General features: G+C 40.1%; 1 protein-coding gene across 5 annotated transcripts in view; it reads right to left on the reverse strand.

Moving 5' to 3' along the window:
* Positions 1-27,031, reverse strand: part of CD99L2 (CD99 molecule like 2) — a 118,693-nt gene that overhangs the window by 60,361 nt on the left and 31,301 nt on the right. For all 5 annotated transcript variants that reach the window (XM_081277616.1, XM_081277613.1, XM_081277615.1 and 2 more), the window contains exon 2: positions 7,029-7,091. In XM_081277616.1, the coding sequence (XP_081133742.1) occupies positions 7,029-7,091 (63 nt within the window). The remainder of the gene's footprint in view (positions 1-7,028; positions 7,092-27,031) is intronic.

Consider the following 27,031-nt stretch of genomic DNA (forward strand, 5'->3'; position numbering starts at 1 on the left):
ACTGAGTCACATCCCCAATGCTTTTTTTGTATTTTATTTAGAGACAGGATCTCACTAAATTGCTTTTGGGACTCACTAAATTGCTGAGGCTTGGTTTGAATTTGCAATCTTCCTGCCCCAGTCTCCTGAGTCACTGGGATTACAGGCATACACTCTCATGCCCCACTACACATATAATACATGCTCATGATAGATTGAGAGATGACTTTCTAATGTAAAATAAAGAAGTGTAGTTTATCTTTCTTGATGTATATTTATATTATAGTGATGTGCACAGGCAGAAAAGAAGAGTTGCATTATTGAAATCATTATTTGGACAACTTTTAGGAAAGCAATTGTCACTTATGTATATATTAGTTTAAAATTTGAATGACTCAAACAGCTTTTGTGTAAAATTATTGCTTTATCTGTCTTTAAAAAATCAACTATCAGTCAACAGATACATAGATAAATAAAATGTGGTACATATCCACAATGGAGTTTTATTCAGCCATAAAGAAGAATGGAATTATGGTATTTGCTGGTAAATGGATGGAACTGGAGAACATCATGCTAAGTGAAATAAGCCAGACTCAGAAAGTCAAGGGTCATATGTTTTCTCTCAAATGTGGAAGCCAGAGAGATAAAAAGCAGGGGGGGGGGAGTCTCATGAAAGTAAAGGGAGTAAAGTAAGAGATCAGGGACAGGGGAGGAGCTGTAGAAAAGGGAAGATACTGGAGAATGAAATTGATTAATTGCATACAGAAATATGTCACAATGAATCCCACTATTATGTGATAATTATAATACACCAAGAAAATTTTAAAAATCAATTGATCATACACATGAACATTTAATTTTAGGGCTCTGAATTGTGTTCCATTTATCTACACTATGCTAGTACCAAAGTATAATTATGGTAGTTTTGTAGAGTTCTGCCCTGCCAAGCTACAGTCTATAGAAAATTCTTGTTCCTCTGAAGATCTGTAGGTGCCGCTTCAAGAGAGGTTGGTTCTTAAATGCACATGGAACCAGTTACTCTGTCAGAGTCAGAGCCTATAATGATGTAGAACATGAGCTTGGAATTATGTGCTTTTTTTTTTTTTAAAGAGAGAGTGAGAGAGGGGAGAGAGAGAGAGAGAATTTTTTTTTCAATATTTATTTTTTAGTTCTCGGCGGACACAACATCTTTGTTGGTATGGGTGCTGAGGATCGAACCTGGGTCGCACGCACGCCAGGCGAGTGTGCTACCGCTTGAGCCACATCCCCAGCCCGAATTATGTGCTTTTAAAGAAACTATTAACTACAGATTTTCTGTTGTATATTGTCATGAGTCTTTGAATGGGATTTTTTGTCATCCATAATTAAGATGAAGAGAGTCTAGGGCTGGGGATGTGGCTCAAGCGGTAGTGCGCTCGCCTGGCATGCATGCGGCCCGGGTTCGATCCTCAGCACCACATACAAACAAAGATGTTGTGTCCACCGAAAACTAAAAAAAATAAAATATTAAAATTCTCTCTCTCTCTAAAAAAAAAAAAAGAGAGAGAGAGAGAGTCTAACTATTCATCAAGAACTCTAAGAATAGTAGGTCAACTTCTTCAAAGCATTAAGGTCCTAAAAATTAAAAAAAAAAATAAAAAACTATTTCTTTGATATCTTTCTCAAAATTAAAGCTTTAAAATTTCTTGGCTGCTCAGCAAATGCTTCCAGCATCAAGGCAATCCTATCTGGAGCAATTCTCTATAATATGGTGCTGCAACCAATACAGTAAACAAAAATGGTAGAATCATCTTGCTGTGATTTAATGATAGTGTTTGCTATGGTCTGAACTTTTGTGTGTCCCCAAAATTTCATGTTGAAATCTAACCCAAACAGTGATGGTATTAAAAAGTGGGGCTTTTTGGGATTGATTAGGTATGAGGGCTCTGACCTTATAAATGGCACTTGGGCCCTTGTAAAAGAAGCTTGAGGCAGCCAATTTGTCCCTTGTACCACTTGAGGACAACAATAGAAGGCACTATTTATGAAGCAAAGAGAAGACTTCACCGGACATCAAATGCTTTTAAAATAAATTACCTAGTCCAAGATGTTTTGCTACAATAAACCAAATATACTAAGACAGGGACCATGGCATTCCTAGGAAACAAGGACACTCACAAAAAGTTACATTTTTTACATTTTTGTTTTGTTGTGTTGTGTTATGTTTTGAGATAGGGATTCACTATGTAGTCCAAACTGACCTTGAATTTCTGGCTCAAGTTATCCTCCCACCTATTTCCCAAATTGCTGGGACTAAAAGCACAAACCACTGGGCCCACATCATAAAAAGTTTTTATTTCTCAAAAGCAGACATGTATTACTCCAGGAGAACTGAAGACTGAGTAGGGGACAAGATTGTGAAAGCAACTCAGATGAACCTTGAAAACATTACACTATGTGAAAGGTGCCAGAAATAAAGTCCACAAAAAGAATGATTCCATTAATATCCAGAATAGGGAAATCCACAGAAACACAAAGAGATTAGTGGTTGCTTAAGGTGAAGGGTGGGAACGGGAAGAATCAGGGAATTGGTGATGACAAGTAAAGGGTTACCATAGGGGCTGGGGCTGTAGCTCAGTGCCAAAGTGCTTGCCTCGCATATGTGAGGCACTGGGTTCGATCCTCATACCACATAAAGATAAATAAAGATACTATATGTTCATCTACAACTAAATAAATCTTAAAAAAAAAAAAAAAAAAAAAACAACGGTTAACATAGTTTGAAGATGTCCTCCAAAGCTCACATGTTTTGGTCCCCAATACAGCAATGCTGACAAGAAGGATCTTTAGAAATGATGGGGTTGGGCTGGGGATGTGGCTCAAGTGTTAGCGCGTTTGCCTGGCAAGTGCAGGGCACTGGGTTCGATCCTCAGCACCGCATAAAAATAAAAAAATAAAGATTTTGTGTCCACTGAAAACTAAAAATAAATATTTAAAAAATTCCCTCCCCCCCCCCTCTAAAAAAAAGAAAAAGAAATGATAGGGTCATGAGGGCTCTGACCTCAGGAGGGTCTTACTGAAATAATGGTCATTGCAAGAGTGGCTTTGTTACAAAAACAAGGTCTGACTTGCTTTGTCTCTCCATGCCATGATGCAGCAAGAAGCCTTCCCCAGATTCTAGCACCATGCTCCTACACTTCCCAGCCCACAGAACCATGAACCAAACCAGCCTTTATCTTGTATGAATGACCCAGTCTGTGCATTCAGTTATAGCCATAGAAAATGAAGTAACATAGGGTACAGGGCTTATTTTTTATGATATGGTAAAAACATTCCAAAACTGACTGATGGCTGGAAAAGTAAGTGGGGGTAGAGTGCTTGCTTCGTATGTGCAAAGCCCAGGATTCCATTCCTAGCACTACAGAAAAGAAGAGAAAATGACAACAGTCATGGTTGCACAATCCTATGAGTACACTAAAAGCATTGTACATGTTGAAATGGGTAAATTTTATGGAATATGAATTATATAAAGCTATTCAAAAATCCTTAAGGAGCTTCCCCTTACACCTACAATAAAAGTCACCACCATACCCTATGAGATCCTGTATGATTTGTTCCCTGACATCTTCTCTATGCTTTCTCCAACTCTCTCCACATTCCAGCCACACAGGCTGCGTTCCAGGCCGGAGTAAGCCCAGCACTTTTCTACCTCAGAGTTCTCATGCCTGATCCCTTAGCCTCGAAGGCTTTTTCCCCAATCTGCATGGCTCCTTGCACATCACCTCTCTTCAGAGAACCTTTGCCACTGTATCTAAAGGAACTGCTCCTTATCACCTCTTTGGGCCCCCACCATCACATCATCCTGAAATTATTTTAGGTACTTTCTGTGTCCTCCTGGAGAAAGTAACTTCATAAGGGCAGTGACCTTTTCCATAGTATATGCCTAACACCTAGGACTGTGCCTGGCAGCAAGCAGGTACACATTAAGCATTGATGAATGAATAGACAGAGGTCACTGACAAGGGTACCCCAAACTAGGTGGTTCATGAATTTTTTTAAACAAGAGAAGGAATGCACAATGTACAAATGAGAACATTCTCCATAGGATAAATGATTGGACCAAGGACAACTGAACAGGCCTATGTCTTTGAAATCTCAACTACATGAAATGTAAGGTAAGGTAGAAAACAAAAGGTGGCAGCATAATGTGGTCCTTAGGGCTGTCTTTCAACAACAGACATGACATTTGGTGGAGCTAAGAGTTCCAGACACACTGGCTGATGGGTGCCTAAGACTCAGATTAGATGGTCTGGCACATGACTCAGAAGGGGGTATTAGTATTGAAAAGTCCCTATTAGGGGCTGGGGTGTAACTCAGTGATAGAGCACCTGCCTAGTATGCACAGGATTGGGTTCAATATCTAGCACCATATAAAAAGGCCCCATTAAAAAATAATAAGTTTATTAATTTGGAGTCTGTTTATACTTATCATTTCTTGTCCTGTTACTTTTAGAAATGTTTAATGATTTCATTAAAAAACATTGTCAAATCATAGAATTTGCAGGGAAATGGATGGCATTAGAGCAGATTATGCTAAGTGAAGCTAGCCAAGCCCTAAAAAACAAATGCCAAATGTCTGCTTTGATATAAAGAGAACAACTAAGAACAGAACAGGAAGGAAGAGCATGTGGAAAAGACTACAGTAAACAAAGACGAATGGGGGGAGAGAAACGGAGAGAGAAGGGAAAGCATATGGAAATGGTAGGAGACCTTCAAGGATACATAAAATTATAAGAGGCTATGAGGGGCAAGGGGGAGGGAAAAAAAAGGGAGAGAATTGAACAACAGCAGGGGAGATAGAGAGGGAAGATGGGAGGGGAGGGGAGGGGGGATAGTAGGGGTTAGGAAAGGTAGCAGAATACAACAGACACTAATATGGCATTATGTAAAAATGTGAATATGTAACAGATGTGATTCTGCAATCTATATTTGGGGTGAAAATGGGAGTTCAAAACACAATTTGAGTCTAATGTATGAAAGATGATATATCATGAGCTATGTAATGCTTTAAATAATCAATAAAAAATTAAAAAAAAATATTCAGTTTTGATACAAACAGCAATCAAGTCATTAAGGAGTTAAGAAAAATGTAAAGTATGTAATAATTGAATAAAAGTGTACAAAACATAAAAAAAATAAAAATAAAAAATAAAAAACATTGTCAATAAATTATTTATTTTCCTGGGAATCAAAGAGGCCACTCACATGCATAAGACTGTGTGCCTGCTCAGGAAACACCTAAGAACACTCTAACCTCTTACCTCACACCACATGCAAACATTAACTTCTAAGAGATATATAGTTTTTTAGGTTTATCATCCTTCAGAGTTGATTTTTGTGTGTGGTATAAGGTAAAGGTCCAACTTCATTCTTTTGCATATGGATAGCCAGTTGTCCCAGCGCCATTTGATGGAGATTATTCTTTGCCCTTTGAATGATCTTGGCATTTGTGTAAAAACAAATTAACTGGCCATAGATGTCAGGGTTTATTTCTAGACTCTCAATTCTAGTCCACAGATCTCTAAATCTTTTTATCCATACCACAATACTTTGAATATTGTACATTTTGCATTAAGTTTTGAAGATTTTGAGTCACCTGAATTTCCATATGAATTTTTGAATCAGCTTTTTCATTTCTGCAAAATGTCCAGCTGGAATCTTGGCAGGAACTGTGTTGAGTCTATCAGTTGATTTAGGTAGGTGTGTGTGTTCCTTGGGTATGCTTGCCCAATCACAGTCACTCACTCCAACCAAGCCAGTCAAAGAACAACAATGGCTAACACTTGTTATTCACCTTGTTCCAAGTACTGTGCTGAATGCTTCACGTGGATCATCTCATCTAATCCTTACAATTATCCCAGGAGGCAGGGATGATGATGATGATGATGATGATGATGATGATGATGATTATTAGATGAGGAAACTGAGATGCAGAGAAATCACTTGACTTATACAAGGTGACAGTCAATTAATGGCAGAGGCTGGGTTCAGACCTAGGAAGGGTCTCACTCCAGAGCCCCCAACTTTCTCAACACAGAATATACAAAGAAATCCTCTAAACTCATTTTGAAAAGATGAGTAGCCAGCAGAAAGATGGGGAAAGGATGTGAACAGACAGTTCATCAAAGAGGAAAATGCAACTGGCCAATAAATATGTAATATGATGCTCTATCGTACTATAATCAAGGGAATGCATAATAAACAATGAGATATTGTTTTGTCTATCATATTTGGAAAATATTGATAAGAAAAATCTAGTGTTGTTGTAGCAGGTCTGAGAAAATAGGTCTTATTGCAACAATATCAGTGGCAATACATAATAGCACACCTACTTTGGAATACAATTTGACAAAATTCACTAAGATGTAAAATACACACACACTTTGCCCTAGCAGTTTCATTACACATAGGTACAAAGGACATAGACAAGAATGTTCACTGTAGCCCTATTTGTAATTGTGTAAAAAGGGGGAAAAAACTACATATCTGCCAGTGAATAAATGTCATTATTGGCCATGGCCAAATCCATACTACTGGAATGCTAGTTCTAAGAGGCACCAGTCTGTGCTCTATCTCCCCAGTGCCTAAAACAAGAACTGTCACAGAGGTGGCACTCAGATGTTTGCTGAATGCATACTGTAACATACGAAGCAGCAGTCAAAAACAAGCTATATATGTACATATGAAAAAGCCCTGCACATGTAATGGAAAACAAAAAAATACAAACTAATCTTTAGAAAAATATTTATAGAATAAATTGACAGAATAGCACAAAAAAACTAACATACTCCACAGCCTACTGTAGTTCCCTCTTGGGGACATTGTTAGATTTTCTCAACAAAGGACTTTACATATTCATATTTTAAAAATAATATAATTTCTAGTCATGCTTAACCTGATAAAGTGTAATATAGACTACCTATTGTTATTCTTGAGGGTATATATATTCTGAGTGGGTAGTCCCTATTAATCACTACTGTTTGGTTTTAATAGTTTGATTTACTACTCACGCTTTACTGAGGAAGTTTCTTTCACTGCATCCTCCAGATTAAAATCATCAGAGTCCCCAGATCCTAAAAAGGAAAAGAGATTTTAAAAATTTAACTATCTTTGCATGAAACAAAATAATACTGAAATATTTTCTTGATATAGTAATTTCTCTTTAGAAAATAAAGGGATAAGAAAGGTAAGTCTCTACAAATGAAAACCAATAGTGAGAGTAATATGCTTATATTAAACAAAATAGACTTTAAGTCTAATACTATAAAAACAGACAAAGAATGTGATTATATAATGAAAAATGCTAATTAACCAAGGAGTTACAATGACTCTAATATATATGCAACCAACATTAGAACATCTCAATTTTATGGGAAATATTAATAGATATGAAGAGGCTGTAATACAAAAATAGGAGACCCCACTTTTGACATTGGACAGATGAAGTAAACAGAAAATCAATAGGGAAACATTGGACTGAAACTACATTTTAGATCAAATAGATCCAACAATATTATAGAACCTTCCATCCAATAGCAAAAAAAAAAAAAAAATACACATTCTTCTCAAATGCACACAGAATTTTCTCCAGGACAGATCACACATTAGGATACTAAACAAGTTCAAACACATCCAAGAAGACTAAAATCATATCAAGTATCTCTTCTGATCACAAGTGAATGAAACTACAAATCAATAATGGTAGCAATCTTGGAGAACTCACAAATAGACAAAAATTAAACAATATGCTCCTAACTAATCAATAGGTCAAATAAGAAATCAAAAGGAAAATTAAAATGTATCTTGAGACAAAGAAAAAAGGAAACACAGCCCATCAAAACTTATGGGGTGAAGAAAAAGCAGTACAGTTAAGCAAGAAAAAGAAATAAAAGGCATTCATATACGAAATGAAGAACTGATAAATTCAGTAGGATTATCGGTTACAAAATAAACACAAAAATATCAGTCACATTTCTATATACTCCAAATAAGTTTTTGTTTGTTTGGAGGTGGCGGTTGTACTGGAGATTGAACCCAGAGGTACTTTACCAGTGAGTCACACCCCTGACCTTTTCTTTTTTTTTTTGAGGTGGGGGTTACTGGAGATTGAACTCAGGGGCACTCAACCACTGAGCCACATCCCCAGCCCTATTTTGTATTTTATTTAGAGACAGATCTCACTGAGTTGCTTAGCACCTTGCTTTTATATAGGCTGGCTTTGAACTTATGATACTCCTGCCTCAGTCTCCTGAGCTGCTTGTATTACAGGCATGTGCCAGTGCACCTGGCATCCTGGCCTTTTTAATTTTTAGACAGGGTCCTACTACATTGGTTGTGGCCTCACTGATTTGCTGGGACTGGCCTCAAATTCTAAATCCTCCTGCCTCAGCCTCCCAAGTCAATGGGATTATAAGCATGTGCCACTGCACCTGGCCTAAGTAAGTTTTAAAAAATAGAAAACAATCCTAGTTAACTATCATTAAAAACACTTAAGAAGATGGGCATGGTGGCACAAGTCTGTAATTCCAGCTATATGGGAGACTAATGACAGTGAATTGCAAGTTTGAAGTCAATCTGGGCAACTTAGTGAGAACTTATTTTAAAATAAAATTTAAAATAGTACTAGGAAGTTCTGTATATGTAGCTTGCTTGGTATATGTGAGGCCCTGGGATATAGCTCAATAGTACATTACTTGCCTAAGTAAGTAAGGCTCTGAGTTCAATTTCAGTACAAAAAAAAAAAACTCTTAGGAATAAATTTAACCAAGGAAGTGAAAGATCTATACAATAAAATCTGAAAAAAAAATGGAATAAATTGAAGGACACATAAATAATTGGAAAGATATTCCATGTTCATGGATAGAACACTTAATATTGGTAAAGTGTTCATACTACTCAAACATTCTACAGATTGAATGACATTCCTATCAAAATTCCAATGTCATTTTTCACAAAAACCAAAAAAAAAAATCCTGAAATTCGTGTGAAATCACAAAAGACCCTAAATTGCCAAAGTAATCTTGAGGAAAAAGAACAAATATGGAGGCATTATACTCACTGATTTCAAAATACAGCATCCCTACCTAAAAATATGAAATCCAAAATGCTCTAAAATTGTAAGAGTACACTCCTCCAACAAATATTTTGCTTGCAGTCCCAGAGATTCCTTTACTGTTTGTCAATATATCCTGCCACATGCCATTAGCTAAAGAGTTAAGAGCAACATAACACAATTTTGTAGTATTATTAATCCTTCAATGACCTTGGATTCAACAGATACAAACCATTTATGGATAAAACCATTCAATCTCAAACTACATTCTGAGCTATGAAGACTTCTTCAAAGCTTTCAAACAGGGGCTGAGGTTGTGGTTCAGCAGCACAGCACTTGCCTAGCACGTGCAAGGCCCTGGGTTTGATCCTCAGCACCACATAAAAATAAATAAAACAAAGGTATTGTGTCCACATCAATGTTTATAGCAGCACAATTCGCAATAGCTAAACTGTGGACCCAACCTAGATGCCCTTCCGTGGATGAATGGATAAAAACAAAAATGTAGCATATATACACAATAGAATTTTCATTAAGAGAGAATAAAATCATCACATTTTCAGGTAAATGGATGGAGTTAGAGGAGATAATGCTAAGTGAAGTTAGCTAACCCCAAAAAAACAAATGCTGAATGTTTTCTCTGATATAAGGAGGCTGATTCATAGTGGGGAAGGGAGGGAGAACATGGGAGGAATAGACGAACTCTAGACAGGGAGAGGGGTGGAAGGGAAAGGGAAGGGGCAGGGGATTAACAAGGGTGGTAGAATGTGATGGACATCATTGTCCAAAGTACATGTATGAAGGCTCGAATTATATGTCAACATACTTTATATACAACAGATATATGAAAAATTTTGCTGTATATGTGTAATAAGAATTGTAATGCATTCTGCTGTCATTTATTTTTTTAAATCAATAAAAAGGTATTGTGTCCAACTATAACTAAAAAGTAAATATTTTTTTTTTAAAAAGCTTTCAACCAGGGCCAGGGGTGTAGCTCAGTGGTACAGTGTTTGCCTGGCATGTATTAGGCCCTGAGTTCCATCCCTAACCCTGCAAAAAGGAAAATAATCTTACAACCAATAACAGCTGCTAAATCCAAGACAAGAACAAATACTCTTATAAAGATATTATATCTCAATTTTTTTTTCAAATAGGTTAATATTCTATAGCCCTTTTGTGCCACCCAAAAGTACTCAGCTTGGGATGGAGACAAGAATCCCACAAGTTCTCTCTTTGGCACCAACATACTTTAAAAAGCAACTGATCCATCCCAGGCTGTTCAAAACCTCCAATCCCTGTATAAGTAGGTAGTATTCAACTTACTTACCCACTTCAGAGGGTCACAAAGAGTTTCTTTTAAATGAAAAAATTATACAGTGAACTGGTGATACCTGTCTGGAAATTCTTTTCAAACACAGCAGAACTTTAGAAATGTTCCCCCACAGACTTTTATGTGTCCTTGAGAAGACCTATTGAATAAGAAAAGTGCTGGTTCCACCCACAGACACCTCCAGCAGCCAAGGTTTGCCTTCAGAAGATTATGTCCCTTTGGAAGGGAACACAAACTTGACCTCATATTGCAACCTGACCCACCACCACTGGCATCTGAAGCTAAGTGTGCATTTTAATGAAGGCTATAAAACAAGACACAGCCAGTCCTTATTAGAAAATTGCATCATGACCTGGCAGTGAGCCATAACCTGCCAAAGCTTTGATAGAATGTCTGATCCTTGAGAGACACCATCTAATGGGCCCTTAAGTAGCTTTTCATTTAGATTTGATTAATCACTCCCTCCTTTGTTGTTTGCACACCCATTCCAGCTAAGTGTTTATGTGCATCTTCTCCCTAGACCTGCCCTGTTCAACACGGTAGCTACTAGCCACATGTGGCTATTTATAATAAAATTAATTAAAATTCAGTAAATATTTAAAATTTAGCTCCTTACCTGCATTAATCACATTTTAAGTGCTCAATAGCCACATGTGACTGGTGACTACTGGGTTGAACAACACAGAGAACATTTCCACCTTATAGAAAGTTCCATAGGACAGCATTACCTTAGACAGTGAGCTGTTTGGAGCCAGGGCAGGGACTTGGTAATCTCCATAGCAATGCTAAATACAGACCTGGCAGCAAAGAAGCATCTCTATAGGTCTGTTCATTTGCATTACCCAAACTCTGGCTCCATTCAGGGACAGGATCTCTGATCTGTTTCTAGGAATTCACAGTACACAGTGCCTGATAATAATTTGTGACAAATCCATATATCTGCATAGGAATGTGTCTGCTGCCTACTGCTGGATGAAAAACTGCAGAGATTTCAGAGACAAAGTCAGGATTCAAGCAGGGAGATTGGTGCCTCTCAAGTGACCAGTGACATCCATCCACCTGCTTTCTAAGGATGGATTCTATTCTACCTTTTCCCTTTATATATGCAAGCAATTTTCATTCAGTTCTTTTGGAAGAGGGCCCAGTATAAATCCTAAATGAATATATATTCACCTGAACTGCTTCAGTTTTCAAGATTTTAAAATCTTGATCCTTTTCCAAGGATATGAATAAAGAAGAATACCAGGGACATCTTAGTCTGGTAAATCACAGATGTGTCATCTCAGATTTTCCATTTGTCTGCTTTACTAGTGGTTCCATAAATATTCACACTATATTTAAGTGTGCCCAGGAAAGCCATGATACTACTCACCTGTCTGTCATCTGGGCTAGCATCTGTGTCTAAACAATTCCAAGGGCATGAAGCTACTTATCAAAAAGGAAACAGACTTGTCAATAGGGAGAATACCAACCAATGCAAAGAAAGCCCATTACAAGAGAGATCAGATTCAAAACCAGACCTGAGGGATAAAATCATGACCCAGAAAAATACAATTGTGGCACAAACCTCTTGATCATTTGGTTTCAAAGAATAGGAGTAACATTGGCCTCTATTAGCAGATGAAGCCTTGACAGAGGGATAAGGGACATAGCTTAACATAACCTGAAATAAGCCATGATAGAATAAAGCCCTCACCTTGTGCGGCTACTTGTGAAGTGTGATGCCCACCCCACCCCATCCCCGCTCTCTGGCAGGGGGTACTGGGGCCAAAATTACTAAAAGCAAAGACTGGAGGTCACAGAAACAAGTTCACACCTCCATACCCACCATTGGAACATTCCTGAAAATTGCTTTGTGGGAAATCCATGCGACCAAGTGACTGGGAGGCATGGTCAATTTTCCAAAGGTCTCTTTGTGGAAATAATTTCTCTCCCTTAATGCAAAAAGTAGGTATCCTCTCTCATCTCTTGCTACAGAGGATGGAAGGGAACCAAAAATGCTAGTTCTATTAATTCCCAATTTCTATGGGATTTTGCACCCTTTTAATTTTGTTGCCTTAGGCTGGGGATATAGCTCAGTTGGTAGCGTGCTTGCCTTGCATGCATAAGGCCCTGGGTTCGATTCCCAGAACGAAAAAAAAAAATTGTTGCCTCAAACACACTTGTTCTTGATAAATTTAGACTTTTATACCCCAAAGCATGCTGAGTAATTGATATCCTCTGGCTTAGTTAGGTTGCAGCATCACAAGGTAACATGAAAATGACCTACATCTTATTCTGATTACTAAATGGATTTAGCTGTTGCCATCTGAGCTCCAACTAATTTCATGAATAAATTCCAAGCCCTCTCAGAGAAGACAATAATGACACAAAGACAGTTCACAAGAAGACAGGAATCGGCATTTCAGTCCAAAACAGCCACCACCACCAATCCAACTGCAGTGGCCGCTGCAGGGTCAGAACCAGCAGCTGATTTCAAGTATACACAGAGGGCCTCTCCAGTTCCACTGGGGAAAGGGAAACTCAGTAAAGAAGGGATCCTTCAGATGCAGGCACCAGGACTGAAAGTCTTTTTAAAAAATATATTTATTTTTTAGTTGTAGGTGGACACAATATTTTTATTTTATTTATTTATCTTTATGTGGTGCTGAGGATCAAACCCAGGGCCTCACACGTTCTAGGCAAGTGCTCTACCACTGAGCCACAACCCCAGCCCCAGGACTGAAAGTCTTTTTACACGTTTCCAGGAAGTATCTAAGTGTCTTATGTAGCAAGTGGCTTGATCTTCAATGTGGGGAAATTATTTGTTTAGGAATTTTATGTAAGTCACTTTGCTGATGAGTTACAATTAAAAGTATTCCTTTCTGGGGCTGGGGATGTGGCTCAAGCGGTAGCGTGCTCGCCTGGCATGCGTGCGGCCCGGGTTCGATCCTCAGCACCACATACCAACAAAGATGTTGTGTCCGCTGAGAACTAAAAAAAAATAAATAAATATTAAAAATTCTCTCTCTCTCTCTCTCTCTGTCCCCCTCTCTCTCACTCTCGCTTTAAAAAAAATTAAAAAATAAATAAAAAATAAAAGTATTCCTTTCTACACAGAAACCAACTGTCTGATGGATGCTCACAGAGAAAACTTTAAATGCTCTTTGTATGTCTACAAGGATAACCTTTTCATGGAGAAATCAGAGCTGAGAACTAGGGGCCTGCTTAGCACAAGAAAAATATAATAGGTGCCAGGGACTTGTGATGAGGAAAATGGAGACTGCTAATGGGTGGCAAAAATGGTCTAGAATTAGGTAGTGGTGATGGTTGTAAGACATAGTGAATCTATTAAAAACACTGAATTACAGAAATTGAAATAGTAAGTTTTATGTTCTGTGAATTATATCTCAACAGAAAATGGAGTAGCTATCTCCACGTACTTTCACTGGAACCTCAGAAATCAGATGGTCCTTTTACAGGTAGGACACCAGGAGCCAAAGCAATTAATCATTAGCAGCAGAAATATAAATGACCCCCAAACCAGAAGATGCAAGAATTAGTCCCAGTTTGCCACTCAGTGCCTGAAAGCCCAAGAGCAATCACTTGACCCCAGAGAATAACCTGTTCCCTATATGTGAAATAAAGGTATCATACCTGATTACTCCTCCCCCTTCAGGAAAAGCTGGATGTATAGTGGTAATAAAATGGTCATGGACAAATCAGGTGCTGTTGTGATGCTTCAGGAGACTTAATGTCTCACAATAGTCCATGACTAGAGGTGCACTCCTCTCAGGTCTGCAGTTTGTATGAAGGAGTACAAGCACTAAGTGTGCTGAAGGGCGATGCTGCTGCTGTCACATGGAGAACCGGTCCAAGGCTGTGCCAGGAAAACACCTGAGGATATCAGTACAGGTGACTGGCTTTGAAACCAGAGCCTTGATGCAGATCTCAGCTCACTACTCACCAGCAGGGACACTTGGACAAGGGACTTGATGGTTCTAGGCCTCAGTTTCCTTGTCTGTCAACTAGAGATAATATAACTTACTGCAGTGCAATGATGTCAGAATTAGTCATTCTATAAAAAGTGTTTAGTATAGTATCTGAAATATAGGAATCCATCAAATATTACATATTATTATTACTAATAGATCAACTAGTAAGTAGAAGCTCATCAATCATGGATGAGTAAGTAGATTATAAGTAAGTCCTTTTAAAATGTTCAAACACGTTTTTATTGGTGCTTTTTGGTTATACATGACAGTAGAATCCATTTTGACATAATTACACAAGCATGGGATATATCTTGTTCTAATTCAGACCCTAGTACCTCTCATTACCCTTTGCTCTCCCCACCTAGTGCTCCCTTCCTTCTATTGATCTTCCTGCCATTTACCCATAGTTATTTGTCAATTACTTTTTTGCAAACACATTCTTTTTAAATATTTTTTAGTTGTAAATGGGTCTTTATTTTATTTATTTATTTATATGTGGTGCTGAGGATCAAACCCAGGGCCTCACACATGCCAGGCAAGTGCTTTACCACTGAGCCACAACTCCAGCCCCTACAAACAGATTCTTATATAAAGCCACCCAGTGTCTGTTGAACCTTTAGATTCTACTGTTGCGCCATAAGCCTGGGAAACCAGGGTATAAGAATATTGGTGCTTTGGATACAGCCGTACCCAAACACTTCTAAGCCATAGTCTGTCAACTAATAACAATATATGCAGCATTCCTTTCCTTGAAGCCAACCTAAACAAGTGGCTTTCTGTGTGATTTCTTAGATAAGGTGAGAAGTGTGTCTGGCCACTGCTGCATACATGAATATGTTGAAATCAGAGATTCTTGTGAGTAAACAGAGGGACTGTGGGACCATCCCAGCAGCTGCCAAAGCTCCTTTTACATCAGGAACTCCAGCCTTCACTCCCTGAATGGTACAGGTTGCTTCATCATGGTCCATACTGAGAAAAAAGGAAACTGAACTCAGTAAAGTCATAACACCCTTGGTCATTTGTTGTCTTAGCATGATCCATGCCCTATGCATGCCTCGTCCAGTCACCTGCCATCTGCCACTGTGGACCTCTGGACTGCCCTGATGCTGAATGCCTTTAACTGTCCAGCCCCATCTGATAGAAAACAAGGACTTTGGGTTACTTTCCCCAACCTCACCCTCTTTCAGCAGGAAACAGTTTGGAGATATCATCACCCATTTTTCCATAGAAATGGAATATAGATATTGACACTGGGGAAATGTAACAGTGGTCTACTTTAGGCTTTGAATATAGTAGCCCCTGCTGCTCTGCCACTGCAACTTATTTTTAAATGGACATGTTTCTTTCACTTCCTCTCTCCAGGCTCCTCCCCAATCTCCCCCTCCCTAATCTCAAGGGAAACAGGATTGCCTTTCTTCCCCATTCTAGGCAGAGTTATTTGTCCTTGAGTGCACACCTACCATAGAAAAGAAGTAATCCAGACTTTGGGTTGGTACCAGAAGATTTCAGAAATGGCTGTCTCCCAAATTAAAAAGTATATTATTACAACACCAACAGAGAACATGTAGAATCTAGCCTTTGAATCTCCTCTTTAAAAGCTTTGTTGTTCTGGCTGATGGGCAGAATCACAGCCTCTGGGACAGGAGTCCCCTGCATTTCTCCTTTGCTAGCAAATCAGTAAACCTTCTTTTTCCTTTTTATCAAGAAAGGAAGGAAGGAAGGAAGGAAGGAAGGAAGGAAGGAAGGAAGGAAGGAAGGAAGGAAGGGAGGAAGGGAGGAAGGGAGGGAGGGAGGGAGAAATCAGAGGTAGGCAGAGCAGAGCACAACCTCAAAGATCTCTTACTCCAATCCATTTGTTTTAGAGATAAACGGGATCCATGAAAAAAAGTTGATTTTTTTCCAAGTTATGTTTCAAATTGGTTAAACAAAAACAGGATATTTTAATTACAAGAAAGCTCATTTTGCAGTGCAGTGCACTAGAATGAAGCCTGGGTTGCACAATGGCCCCAACAGGCTGGCCTGGGTAGAGCCTGATCTAACCCAGACAGCCTATAAGGCAAAGCAAAGCAATCATGTCACAAGGTCGAGCATTAGCTAGGGGTTTCCCTGTCAAGGGCCAGCTCAGAAGTAGAATCCAAAAGTACACTTCCCAAGCCCCATAAAGATTTTAGTCTTGCCGTGTGTGGTGGTGCACAACTGTAATGCCAGCAACTTGAGAGACTGAGGCACGGGGATCGCAAGTTCAAAGTCAGCCTCAGCAACTTAGTGAGGCTCTAAGCAACTCAATGAGACCCTGTCTCTAAATAAGATATTTTTTAAAAAGGGTTGGGGATGTGGCTTAGTGGTTAAGCACCCCTGGGTTTAATCTCTAGTGCCAAAAAATTAAAAAAAAAAAAAAAGAAGAAGAAGACTTCAGTTGTGCTACACAGCCAGGCCACTACAACAGTAGAAAGGCATTAGCAACACCTCCCATATGTTCCTGAAACAGACCTTTCTTCAGAATTGCAATCCTGCAGGGATATTCTCACAGCTCCTCCAAGAAAGCATGCCCTGAACTGGCTTCTGTCTCCCCATCATACTAGTAATCATTGTCCCAGCTCTTTGTCTTCATTACTGTTGTATCGTACCAAGTTTTGAAATTGGGAAATGGGAGTCCAATAACTTTGTTCTTGTTTTTCAAGTCTGTTTGGCTATTTTAGGTCGCCTGAATTTCCATATGAATTTTAGGATCAGCTTGTCCATTTCTGCAAAAAGGCAGCTGGGATTTTAATGGGGATTGCATTGCATCTGTAGATCAATTTGGGAAGTATCATCCCATCTATTTTTAAACATGCTCAAATCTCCCATTTTAAGCTAGAAAACCCTCTTTTAACTGTGTACGCCCATCTCGATACTGCTGCCTTCTCTCCCCTTCTTCGTGAGCTAACTTATAAAAATGGCTGTCTATACTCCACTCCCGCCCCTTTGAATCACTTCCCAATGTCTCACAGCCAAATGCCTAAGCTTGCCTCTCTAGCCCAAGTTCCCCATCTGTTTCACTGAATGGCACTGCCACTCAACCCACCATTCAAGCCAGAAACCTGCAAGCCATTCTGGACATATTATCTCCCACACTCTATAGCCACCTCATCACCAGAAACTATTGATTCTGCTTCCACAACATGCCTGAGGTCCACCTACTTCTCCATGTCTAGCCCATACAGCAAACATCCTTCTCCTGGACCACCACAATAGCCATGTGCCTAGGCCTTCCAGGAGAATGGGTAAGGTGTAGAGTCGGTCCCAACCCACTCATGCCCACAGGCAGGGAGACACCTTCTTCCTTTCTAAGCAAACATCCTAGTATATCACCTACCCTGCTTGAAGCTCTCAAAAACATCCTCAGTATATTGACTATAAACTGCACATGCCTAACTATCGCCTGCCAGGCCTCCAATCCTGCCTGATGTGGCCCCAAAGGCCCCCTTTGTACTAGACCTCTCACTGTTTGATGTAAGCTTTTATGATTATTTTCAAGTAATGCATGCCCACTATTGAAATCCTAGAAAACAATAAGAAATAAAGTAACATCCAGCAGGCTGGGGTGTAGCTTGTTGGTACAGCACCTCCCTAGCATGTATGAGACCCTGGTTTCAATTCTCAGTGCCAAATAAATAAGTAAAGCAAGTAATTACAACATGGATGAACCTTGAAGACCTTCTGCTAAGTGAAATAAGAGTCACAAAAAGGACAAATACTGTATGATTGCATTTATGAGAGCCCTAGTCTAGTAAAATTCATAGCAACAGAAAGTAGAATAGGGGTTTCCAGGGGCTAGAGGTGAAGGCATGGGAGGTTGTTATTTATTAAGGACAACTTTTGTTCTGCAAAGATGAAAACAGTTTTTTTTTTCTGCAGTTTGACTGCACAAGAGAGATATACTTAACACTACTAACTGTATACTGAGAAATGGTTCAAGATGGTAAATTTTACATGATTTTCTCCACAAGTTTTGGAATTTAAAAAAACAGCAGCAATTAATGGTTTCTTAGAAATAAACTTCACAGACAAAGCCACCTCTCATAGGGCATATTAACTTTGGACACAACCTGAAATGTCATCAACCCTCCTTAGAATGTAACAAACTCATTTCCAATGCAAAATGCACAGATTATCAACTTGGGGGCAGGATGACCACACTTAGGAACTACTTCTCTCTCAAAATTGTGGTGGAAGCCCAGGCATGTGCATTTGAAAAAGTTCACTCATTGGAAGAGTCAGGTTTTTAGAAACTTTTTTTGTGTGTTTACCCCATAATATATAAATCCTGTGGTTAGCATCACCGGCCACCAGCACTAAGAGATCTTGCTCCTCCCACTTTTTCAACCCTTCTGTCCTTCAACTTATGCAACTTTTCTCTATGAACTTGTTCACTTGCATCATACTGCCAGGAAGTCACGTGCTCAAATCCCCTTCATGGATGCAACCAACCACAGACTATGGCTTCTATCAACAACCACACTCAAATTCAACACCTATGCACACAGTCAGTGGACAAAGCCCTCACAGCCTCTGGTACTTGTGTGGTGCTCTGCAAATGTTGACTTAGCATTTTGGTGAACAGGGTCAAAGAGAGTGAACCAGCCCTCTGATGGGAAATACATCCGGCTCCCCAATCTCCCTTGGAGCCGTCTTCTCACTGGAGCAGGCTACCAGATTGACTCATCCCACAAAACAAATCCTTAAAGGGAGTAAGACCACATGGTTTCCCTATCTGCAGGAAAGAGGAGATGAGTACCCTGAGCCTGTGTCACCAAGCCTGTGTCTACTTGATTTGGCCAACTAAATCCCTAAATCAGCTAGTTGTACAGTAGGAAAGAAATCAAATACATTATTTAATACTATGCAAGATAAAGTCCCTGATGTTCACTTGCCCTTTCCCTTTTTTAGCAGTCTGTACTTCTGTCAATGACCACAAGAGTGATAATGGGGAGTGCTGAGGATCTAGACATTTTGAGGATATAAGGAGACAATTTAAAATCCACTAGAATTGACAAGTATCCTGCAAGTCTAGATTGCTGAACATGCCTGACCAATTTGGAAAGGTAAGAGGAAGGAGCCCAAGAAAAGTTTCTTATGTGCCCTACAGTGGAATCTAACATGTCCAATTTGCAAGCCTCTTTTCATCCCAAATGTGTCCTTAAGACAGGAACTAAGCCAGGGTAGCAGCAGGTACCTCATCATTAAGGCCAGCCTAGCTGTGGGCATACTCACCATTAACGACCTCACCAACTGAGCAGAGCATGTTTAGTCCCCAGCTGCACAGGACACCCATGCCCCCACATGGAGCCCACATTTCACATCCCCACCTAATCCATTCAGTCACCTGCAGACAGGTATACATTAACAAACTTAGACAAAACACCACTGTTGAGGGCCACAGACAAGTCAAGATGGCGCCTGGCACTTTGCCAGGAGGAGTGGTTTGAGACATAACGCCAGCGAGCCATTAAGATGATGGAGATTCCTTAATGACTGACTGCTGTGTCTAGATTATGTCTATTAAGTTAAGCTGTGTATAATTATTAAGATGATGAGGATTCCTTAATGACTGCTTATGTAACTGGATGATGCTAAACTGAGTCAAGCTGTGTATTCAGTTATGTATATATACCTCTGCTGTCCTACAATAAAGCGGCTCCTGCTGTATCAACCTTCACAAGTTGCTTGTCACCCGCCCCCTTACTTTGCCCAGCCAGACTGTGGCACACCACACATGTTGCAATGAAGTGATACTCATAGAAACAAATAGTACAACAAAAGAATGCTTACCCTTATTTGGGGGATGGACTTTAATGTTTTCCAATCTACCATGTCTCTTGTGTAGAGGGCTAATTGCAACCCACTACACTGCTTGCACAGCCCACTGATGGGTGGAGACCCAGCTGCAACAGTGCTATAGAGACCCTGCCTAAGAAGCAAGTGCTTCCTATATGATAGCCAAGCCCAGATCAAAGAAAAGAAGCATTTTTAAAATTTTTTATTTTTTTTTTTGTAAGAGAAAGAGAGAGAGAATTTTTCTTTAATATTTATTTTTTAGCTCTCGGCGGACACAACATCTTTGTTGGTATGTGGTGCTGAGGATCGAACCCGGGCCGCACGCATGCCAGGCGAGCGCGCTACCACTTGAGCCACATCCCCAGGCCAATTTTTAATTTCTAATTTTTTAATTATCTTAACTCTACAAATTTATGAGGTACTATGCAATAATATGACACATGTATACAGTATATAATAATCAAATCAGAATATTTAACATTTCCATCTTCTTAAATATTCGATAGTATTTTATTGACATGTAATGTACTCACATATGGCATGCAGTATAATATTTCAATACATGTATACAATATGTACTTATCAAATCAGAATGATTGGTATTTTCATCTCCTTGTCATTACTTTGTCTCTTTTCCCCCTCATCATTACTTTGTGTTTGGAGCTCCTCTCTCCCAGTTATAAAGAAAACACATAATAGGTTATTGTGACTAACCAAACATACCAGAAATCTCTGCCCTCCAGATGTAGGGATCTGAACTCTAGGCTTGCTTCTGTTGTCTTCTAATTTGGACAAATTATTTCCACCCTCTGCCTCCATTTTCCCATTCTACAGAAGGAAGGTATTGGATTAGATGACTAAACAAAATGCCCATTTCTTGAGGACCTAGGGTTGGCCAGTCTTCATGCCAGGTGTTTCGCATCAATACTCCAATGGTCAGTGAGCTACCACTGTGCTGATGAGCAATGTCTTTTACAATGGGGAGCCAGGTTCAGAAAGGTACAGCTGCACTGGGTCATTCCGCCAGTCAATCTGATTCTGCCCCAGCATGCTTGCCTGTGAGGTCCCATAACAGTCAAGTGCTTTGACAAGACAGTTGCATTACCTTTCCCTTGGGGCTATAACAATTTTCCATACACATAGTGGCTTCAAAGGGTAATTTTATGCTCTTACAGTTCTGGAGGTCAGAAGTCTGAAGTGAGTCACACTAGGCTAAAATCAGGACACTAGCAAGCTGCAACTCTTCCGGAGGCTCTAAGAGATAGTGTCTCCTTGACTTTTCCAGATCTGGAGGCTGCCTGCATCACTTGGCTCATGACCCTTTATCTTTAAAGTACATTACTCTAACCTCTGCTTCTGTCATCACGTCTTTCTCTGACTCTCCTGACTACCTCTTTGACTTATCAAGCCTCTTGTGATACAATGGACCAGATGGATAATCCAAGCTAACCTTCTAATCTCAATATCCATAACTTAATCTTGTCTGAAAGCCCATTTGCCTTACAAGGCAACATTCACAAGTTCCAGAGATCTGGATGTGGATATCAGGCAGGGGAGGAGAAGAAGTACTCTGCCCACAATAATCAATAACTACCAGATAGTGTCCTGTTTCAAGCACTTAAATTGTTCACTCCTGCCTGGCTAAAAGAGTGCTTCAGGTCAGTTGCTTTAGCAGGTGAAAATCTGCTTTAGGTAGGGCAGTCAGAGGAGTCATCAGTGAGGTGAATTTTCACTAAAAAAGACCAATTTTGCAGGCTCAGTTGGACAAGCACATCTGGTAAAATTGACATTTTTCAAAGATCCCTCTGTTGTGTGGAGAACTGTTTGTGGGAGGTCAATCGGGGAGCCATGGCTGTCAGCCAAACCTATGAGGACAATGGTTTAGCACAGGATGACAACTCCCTACCATGGCCCAGACCTCTGGAATTCATTTGGTCACTAGACCTCAGTTGGTTCTTCCCCTCATCTGAGTCCTCATGGGTCCCTCTGCATGGAAACTCTTCTCAACACATCCCTTCGTCAAATTCTGCTCCAGTACCTCAGATTCTTTCTTTCTTTAAAATATCTTTATTGAAAGTATACATTCAATGGAATTCAATGTTTTTTATTATATTCACAATGGTCTGTAATCATCACACACATCACTTTTTAAAAACATTTCCATCACCCCAAAAGGAAACCCTGAACTTCTTTTTTTTTAATATTTTTTTAAGTTGCCAATGGGCCTTTATTTTATTTATTTATATGTGGTTCTGAGACTTGAACCTCATGCCTCACACATGCCAGGCAAGTGTGCTACCATGAAGCCACAGCCCCAGGCCAACCCTGAACCTCTTAAGTAGCTATTTCTCATTGCCCCTCCCCCTACACCTCTTGGAAACCATGAATTTACTTTCTGTCTCCATGGATTTGCCTGTTCTGGATATCTCATATGAATGGAATCTCTTGTAACCACCTTGTTTGTTTGTTGGTTGGTTGGTGCTAGGGATAAAACCCAGGAGCATTTTATCACTGAACCACAGCCGTAGCTGTTTTTTATTTTTTTTATTTGGAGACAGTGTCTCCTAAATTGCTTAGGGCCTTGCTAAGTTGTGAAGGCTGGTTTCAAACTTGTAATCCTCCTGCCTCAGCCTCCAAAGTCACTGGGATTACAAGGATGTGCCGATGGACCTGGTTTACTACTTTGTTTTATTCAGCAACATGTCTTCAAGGTTCATCCATATAGAAGTATGTGTCAGAAATTCATTCCTTTTTATGGCTAAATGATAGCCCATTAAGTATACAGAACACATTTTATTTGGTCACTTATCAATCAGTGACCATTTGGGTTGATTCCACCTTTTGATATTATAAATAGTGTTCTATGACTATTCATGTACAAGTTTTGGTATGGACATGTTTTCAATTATCTTACATATATATAGAACTACTACTTTTGTCAGTAAAATACAATAAGCAACCATGAAGTTGATTTTTTTTTTAGAGAGAGTGAGAGAGGAGAGAGAGAGAGAGAGAGAGAGAGAGAGAGAGAGAGAGAGAGAGAGAGAGAGAATTTTTAATATTTATTTTTTAGTTCTCGGCGGACACAACATCTTTGTTGGTATGTGGTGCTGAGGATCGAACCCAGGCCGCACGCATGCGAGGCGAGTGCGCTACCGCTTGAGCCACATCCCCAGCCCTGAAGTTGATTTTTTAATTCAATTCATGCCATACTCTTCTGCTGCTTATAACCATCTCCTCCCAACTCTTGGTCTTAAGAGACGTATGTATAGGATCTATACTCTTGCCATTTACAGCCACTCTAGGCCATGTCAGCCAACCTGCGTCTCCAGATAGAGATGTGTCACACATACACACACTCCAGTAAAAGTGGAATGATACATATCTAGAGTGAGCTGGGGATGCAGCTCAGTGACAGAGCACTTGCCTAGCATGCTCAAGGCCCTAGGTTTGATCCCTAGCACTGAGGAGGGAAAAAAAGGATGATGGCAAGAACTGGAAAAGTTTCACCCACATATATTGAGAAATTCTTTAGGGAAAAAAGCCACTGAATACTGTAACCTGCTTTGACATTCATGCTGTGTGGTGTAGGGCCGCAAAGACCATGCATACTAGAATCAGAACACTGGGGTTAGAGTCGCCTCTACCTTGGCCCTGGCACTTCACTGCTCAGTAACTCAGTTTCTCACCTGGAATATAGGGGTGATAAATCAGTGCCAGAACACAGGGCTCTTGCAAAGGTTCAGCAACAGAACTCGGGTCCTTCCCTTCCCCTCGAATCTTTGAGGGCCTTCAAAGGCCAACATGACCCAATTATTAGTTTACAGTTCTGCAAAGGTAGGCCCAGTCAGAGGGGACTCCTCACAATCACTCAAATAGTTAGGCCTGTTTTAGAGCTGTGATCTCTTTAATGACATGTGATAGGGGCTGGGGATGTGGCTCAAGCGGTAGCGCACTCGCCTGGCATGCGTGCGGCCCCCGGGTTTGATCCTCAGCACCACAAACCAACAAAGATGTTGTGTCCACCAAAAACTAAAAAATAAGTATTAAAAAATTCTCTCTCTCTCTCTCTCTCTCTCTCTCTCTCTCTCTCTCTCTCTCTCTCTCTCTCTCTCCCCCCTCTCTCACTCTCTCTTTAAAAAAAAAAAAAGAAAAAGAAAAAAGACGTGATATAAGTACAACAAAAACCCTTTTGAAGGATAACTTCAAAAGGGTGGGTCTTTTCTGTAGTACACATAGCACTGCAAGTCCCACTGAGTTGGAGCAACCTAGAACACTATACTCAACCTGCTAACAACAAACCTAGGCCCTATCCCCAACCTGGCAATCACTGCTACTTGCCAAGCCTAGAGATGCACCCGAGAAACATGTGCCTGAGAGACGTGCCAGCATAAGGTATAAAGTGGGAGAATCCAAGCACCAAATCAATGGCTGATGGGCCAAAAACTTACAGCCCAACAGTCAAGATGTGCATCCTTGGGGAGCCCTTCCCTAATGTGGCCCTTCCATACCCCAGACACAGGGTGCAATATTGTCCAATTCATCTCTTGCTGTTCCCCCAATAGGAGCCCATGGGAGCAGCAAAGTCCTGTCTCTAGCTGTAAGCTCACAGGTTGATCCAGGGGGGACACACACTGGGACTCTCACTCAACTTGCAAAACAAGCAGCCCACCAAGCAGTTCTCCCAATACCATGCTACTCTTGAAATAATTTAATCTGAAATTATCTCATCTGTGTTATTTCTCTGTTCCCTCTACCACACTCTGGGTCATTTAATTATTACCATTCATAGTAAGACACCACACTGCCTAGGAATTCCCTGGGTGCAAGCTGAAGAAAAGTGACTTTTTAGTAGCTAATCTATAGAGCGAAATCACTCCTCAGCAAAGGCAAAGAGTGACACTTTACACTTTTGTTATGGGGTGAATTGTGTACCCTCTCATTCATATATTAAAGTCCAGTTCCTCCAAAAGTGACTGTATTTGGAGATAAGAGTTTAACAGAGGTAACCAAGTTAATATGAAGTCATTAGGGTGGGCCCTAATGTAATAGGATTGGTGTCCTCATAATAAGAGAAGATAGGAACAGAGATAAAACTCAGTGGTAGAACATTTGCCTGGCATACATGAGACCCTGGGTTCAATTTCCAGCACAAAAAAGAAGAGGAGGAGGAGGAGAAGGAGAAAATACATAAAAGACTATGTGAAGATGAAAACAGACTGGAATTACCAGGAGCTAAAGGAAGCAAGGAAGGGTTCTCTTCTGCAGGTTTCAGAAGGAATATGCCCTGTCAGCCCCTTGATGTCAGATTTCTAGCCTCCAGAAATGTAAGAGTATATTTCTATTGTTTGCAATCACCCAGTTTGTGGTACTTCATCACGACAGCCCCAGTAAATTCCAATAGCTACTGGAGTAAAAATGCATATGCCTGACCCACAAGTCACTCCCCAAACTGGCCCCAACCTGCCACTTCTAGATCCTTCCCCATTGCTCCTCACTGCACATACTCTGGATGCCCCATCTGGGATGATTCCTTGAAGGATTCCACTTCCTGGCTCTGGAGTACTCTTTTCTGCCTTCCATCTCCACAGAAAATTATTGCCCATGTCAAGCATCATGTCCTCTAGAAAGCCTGTGCCCACCCCACAAGGCAAAAGAGCTCTTTCTCCTGGCTGTCACTTCATGGGTCAACAAGCAGAATTCTAACTTCTCTGCACAAAGTAGGGCCAAGAGACCCAAGGTGAGGACTCCTGAAGTAGGCCCATTATAGCACAGGCTCCCTGTACACTCAGCATATGTAGCAAATGAAATCACCTAACCCAGCATTTTTTTTTAACAACAGCAAAACCTTCCATCTGAGGGGGGAAAGGAATGAATGACTGATACACACAACATGGATGCATCTCAGGAGAATCATGCTGAGTGACAGTCAGACACTCCTACTCTCAAAAAAATATATGCAACATACTACATAATCCCATTTTTACAAAATTCTAGAAAATGTGAACTTGTCTACAGTGAGAGAAAAAAAAAAGATCAGTGATTACCTTGGTATAGGGAGGAGAGGAGAAAGAGTTATAAGGAAGCTTTTCGGGCCAAGTGAGATGTTGGTGACCTTGACTGCAGTAATGGTCTCACAGTTGCGCACATTTGCCAGAACTGACCAAACTGTTCAATTTAAATGTGGGCAGTTCACTGTATGTCCATTACACTTCAATAAAGCAGTTAAAAACAGCAACAAATTATATACCTCTTAGAGAAAGGAAAAAAAAAAAAAGATCTAAACCATACAATAGTCTCTGGGGACCAGCACCATCTACCCCCCACCTTGCTGACCTATTTGAGGTTTTTTCATTTCTTGTTTTCATAAAGCCTGGAATAATACATACCAAAATGTCAGTAGAAGTTGTCCATTTTCTAGGAACATATTATGTTCATATTCAAAATTAAAACTATTTTTAAAAAGCAATGTGACACAGTACAAAAAGTACATTCCTGCTGTAGATGGAATATCTCAAGGATGCTTTCATTCCAACTCCCAAAACCTTGAATTTGTCACACTATGTAGCAAAAGTGACCACAAAATGTGACTAAACTAAAGGTGTTGAGATGGGGAGGTTATCCTAGATAATATATGTGGGCCCAAGGTAATCCCAAGGGTCTGTGTAGTGTAAAGAAAGAGGGATGAGACAGGGTCTGAGCTTGTGGGATAAGAGGAAGGAGTCAAAACCCCAGGAATGCAAGCAATCTCCGGAAAACAGAAAAGATAGGAAACAAATTCACCTCTTGGGACCCCAAAAGGAATTCTTGATTTTAGCCCAGTGAGACCCTTGTCAA

The sequence above is a fragment of the Spermophilus citellus genome (genome assembly GCF_964194105.1).
Source record: "Spermophilus citellus genome assembly, chromosome: X".
In the NCBI taxonomy this organism is placed as follows: domain Eukaryota; kingdom Metazoa; phylum Chordata; class Mammalia; order Rodentia; family Sciuridae; genus Spermophilus; species Spermophilus citellus.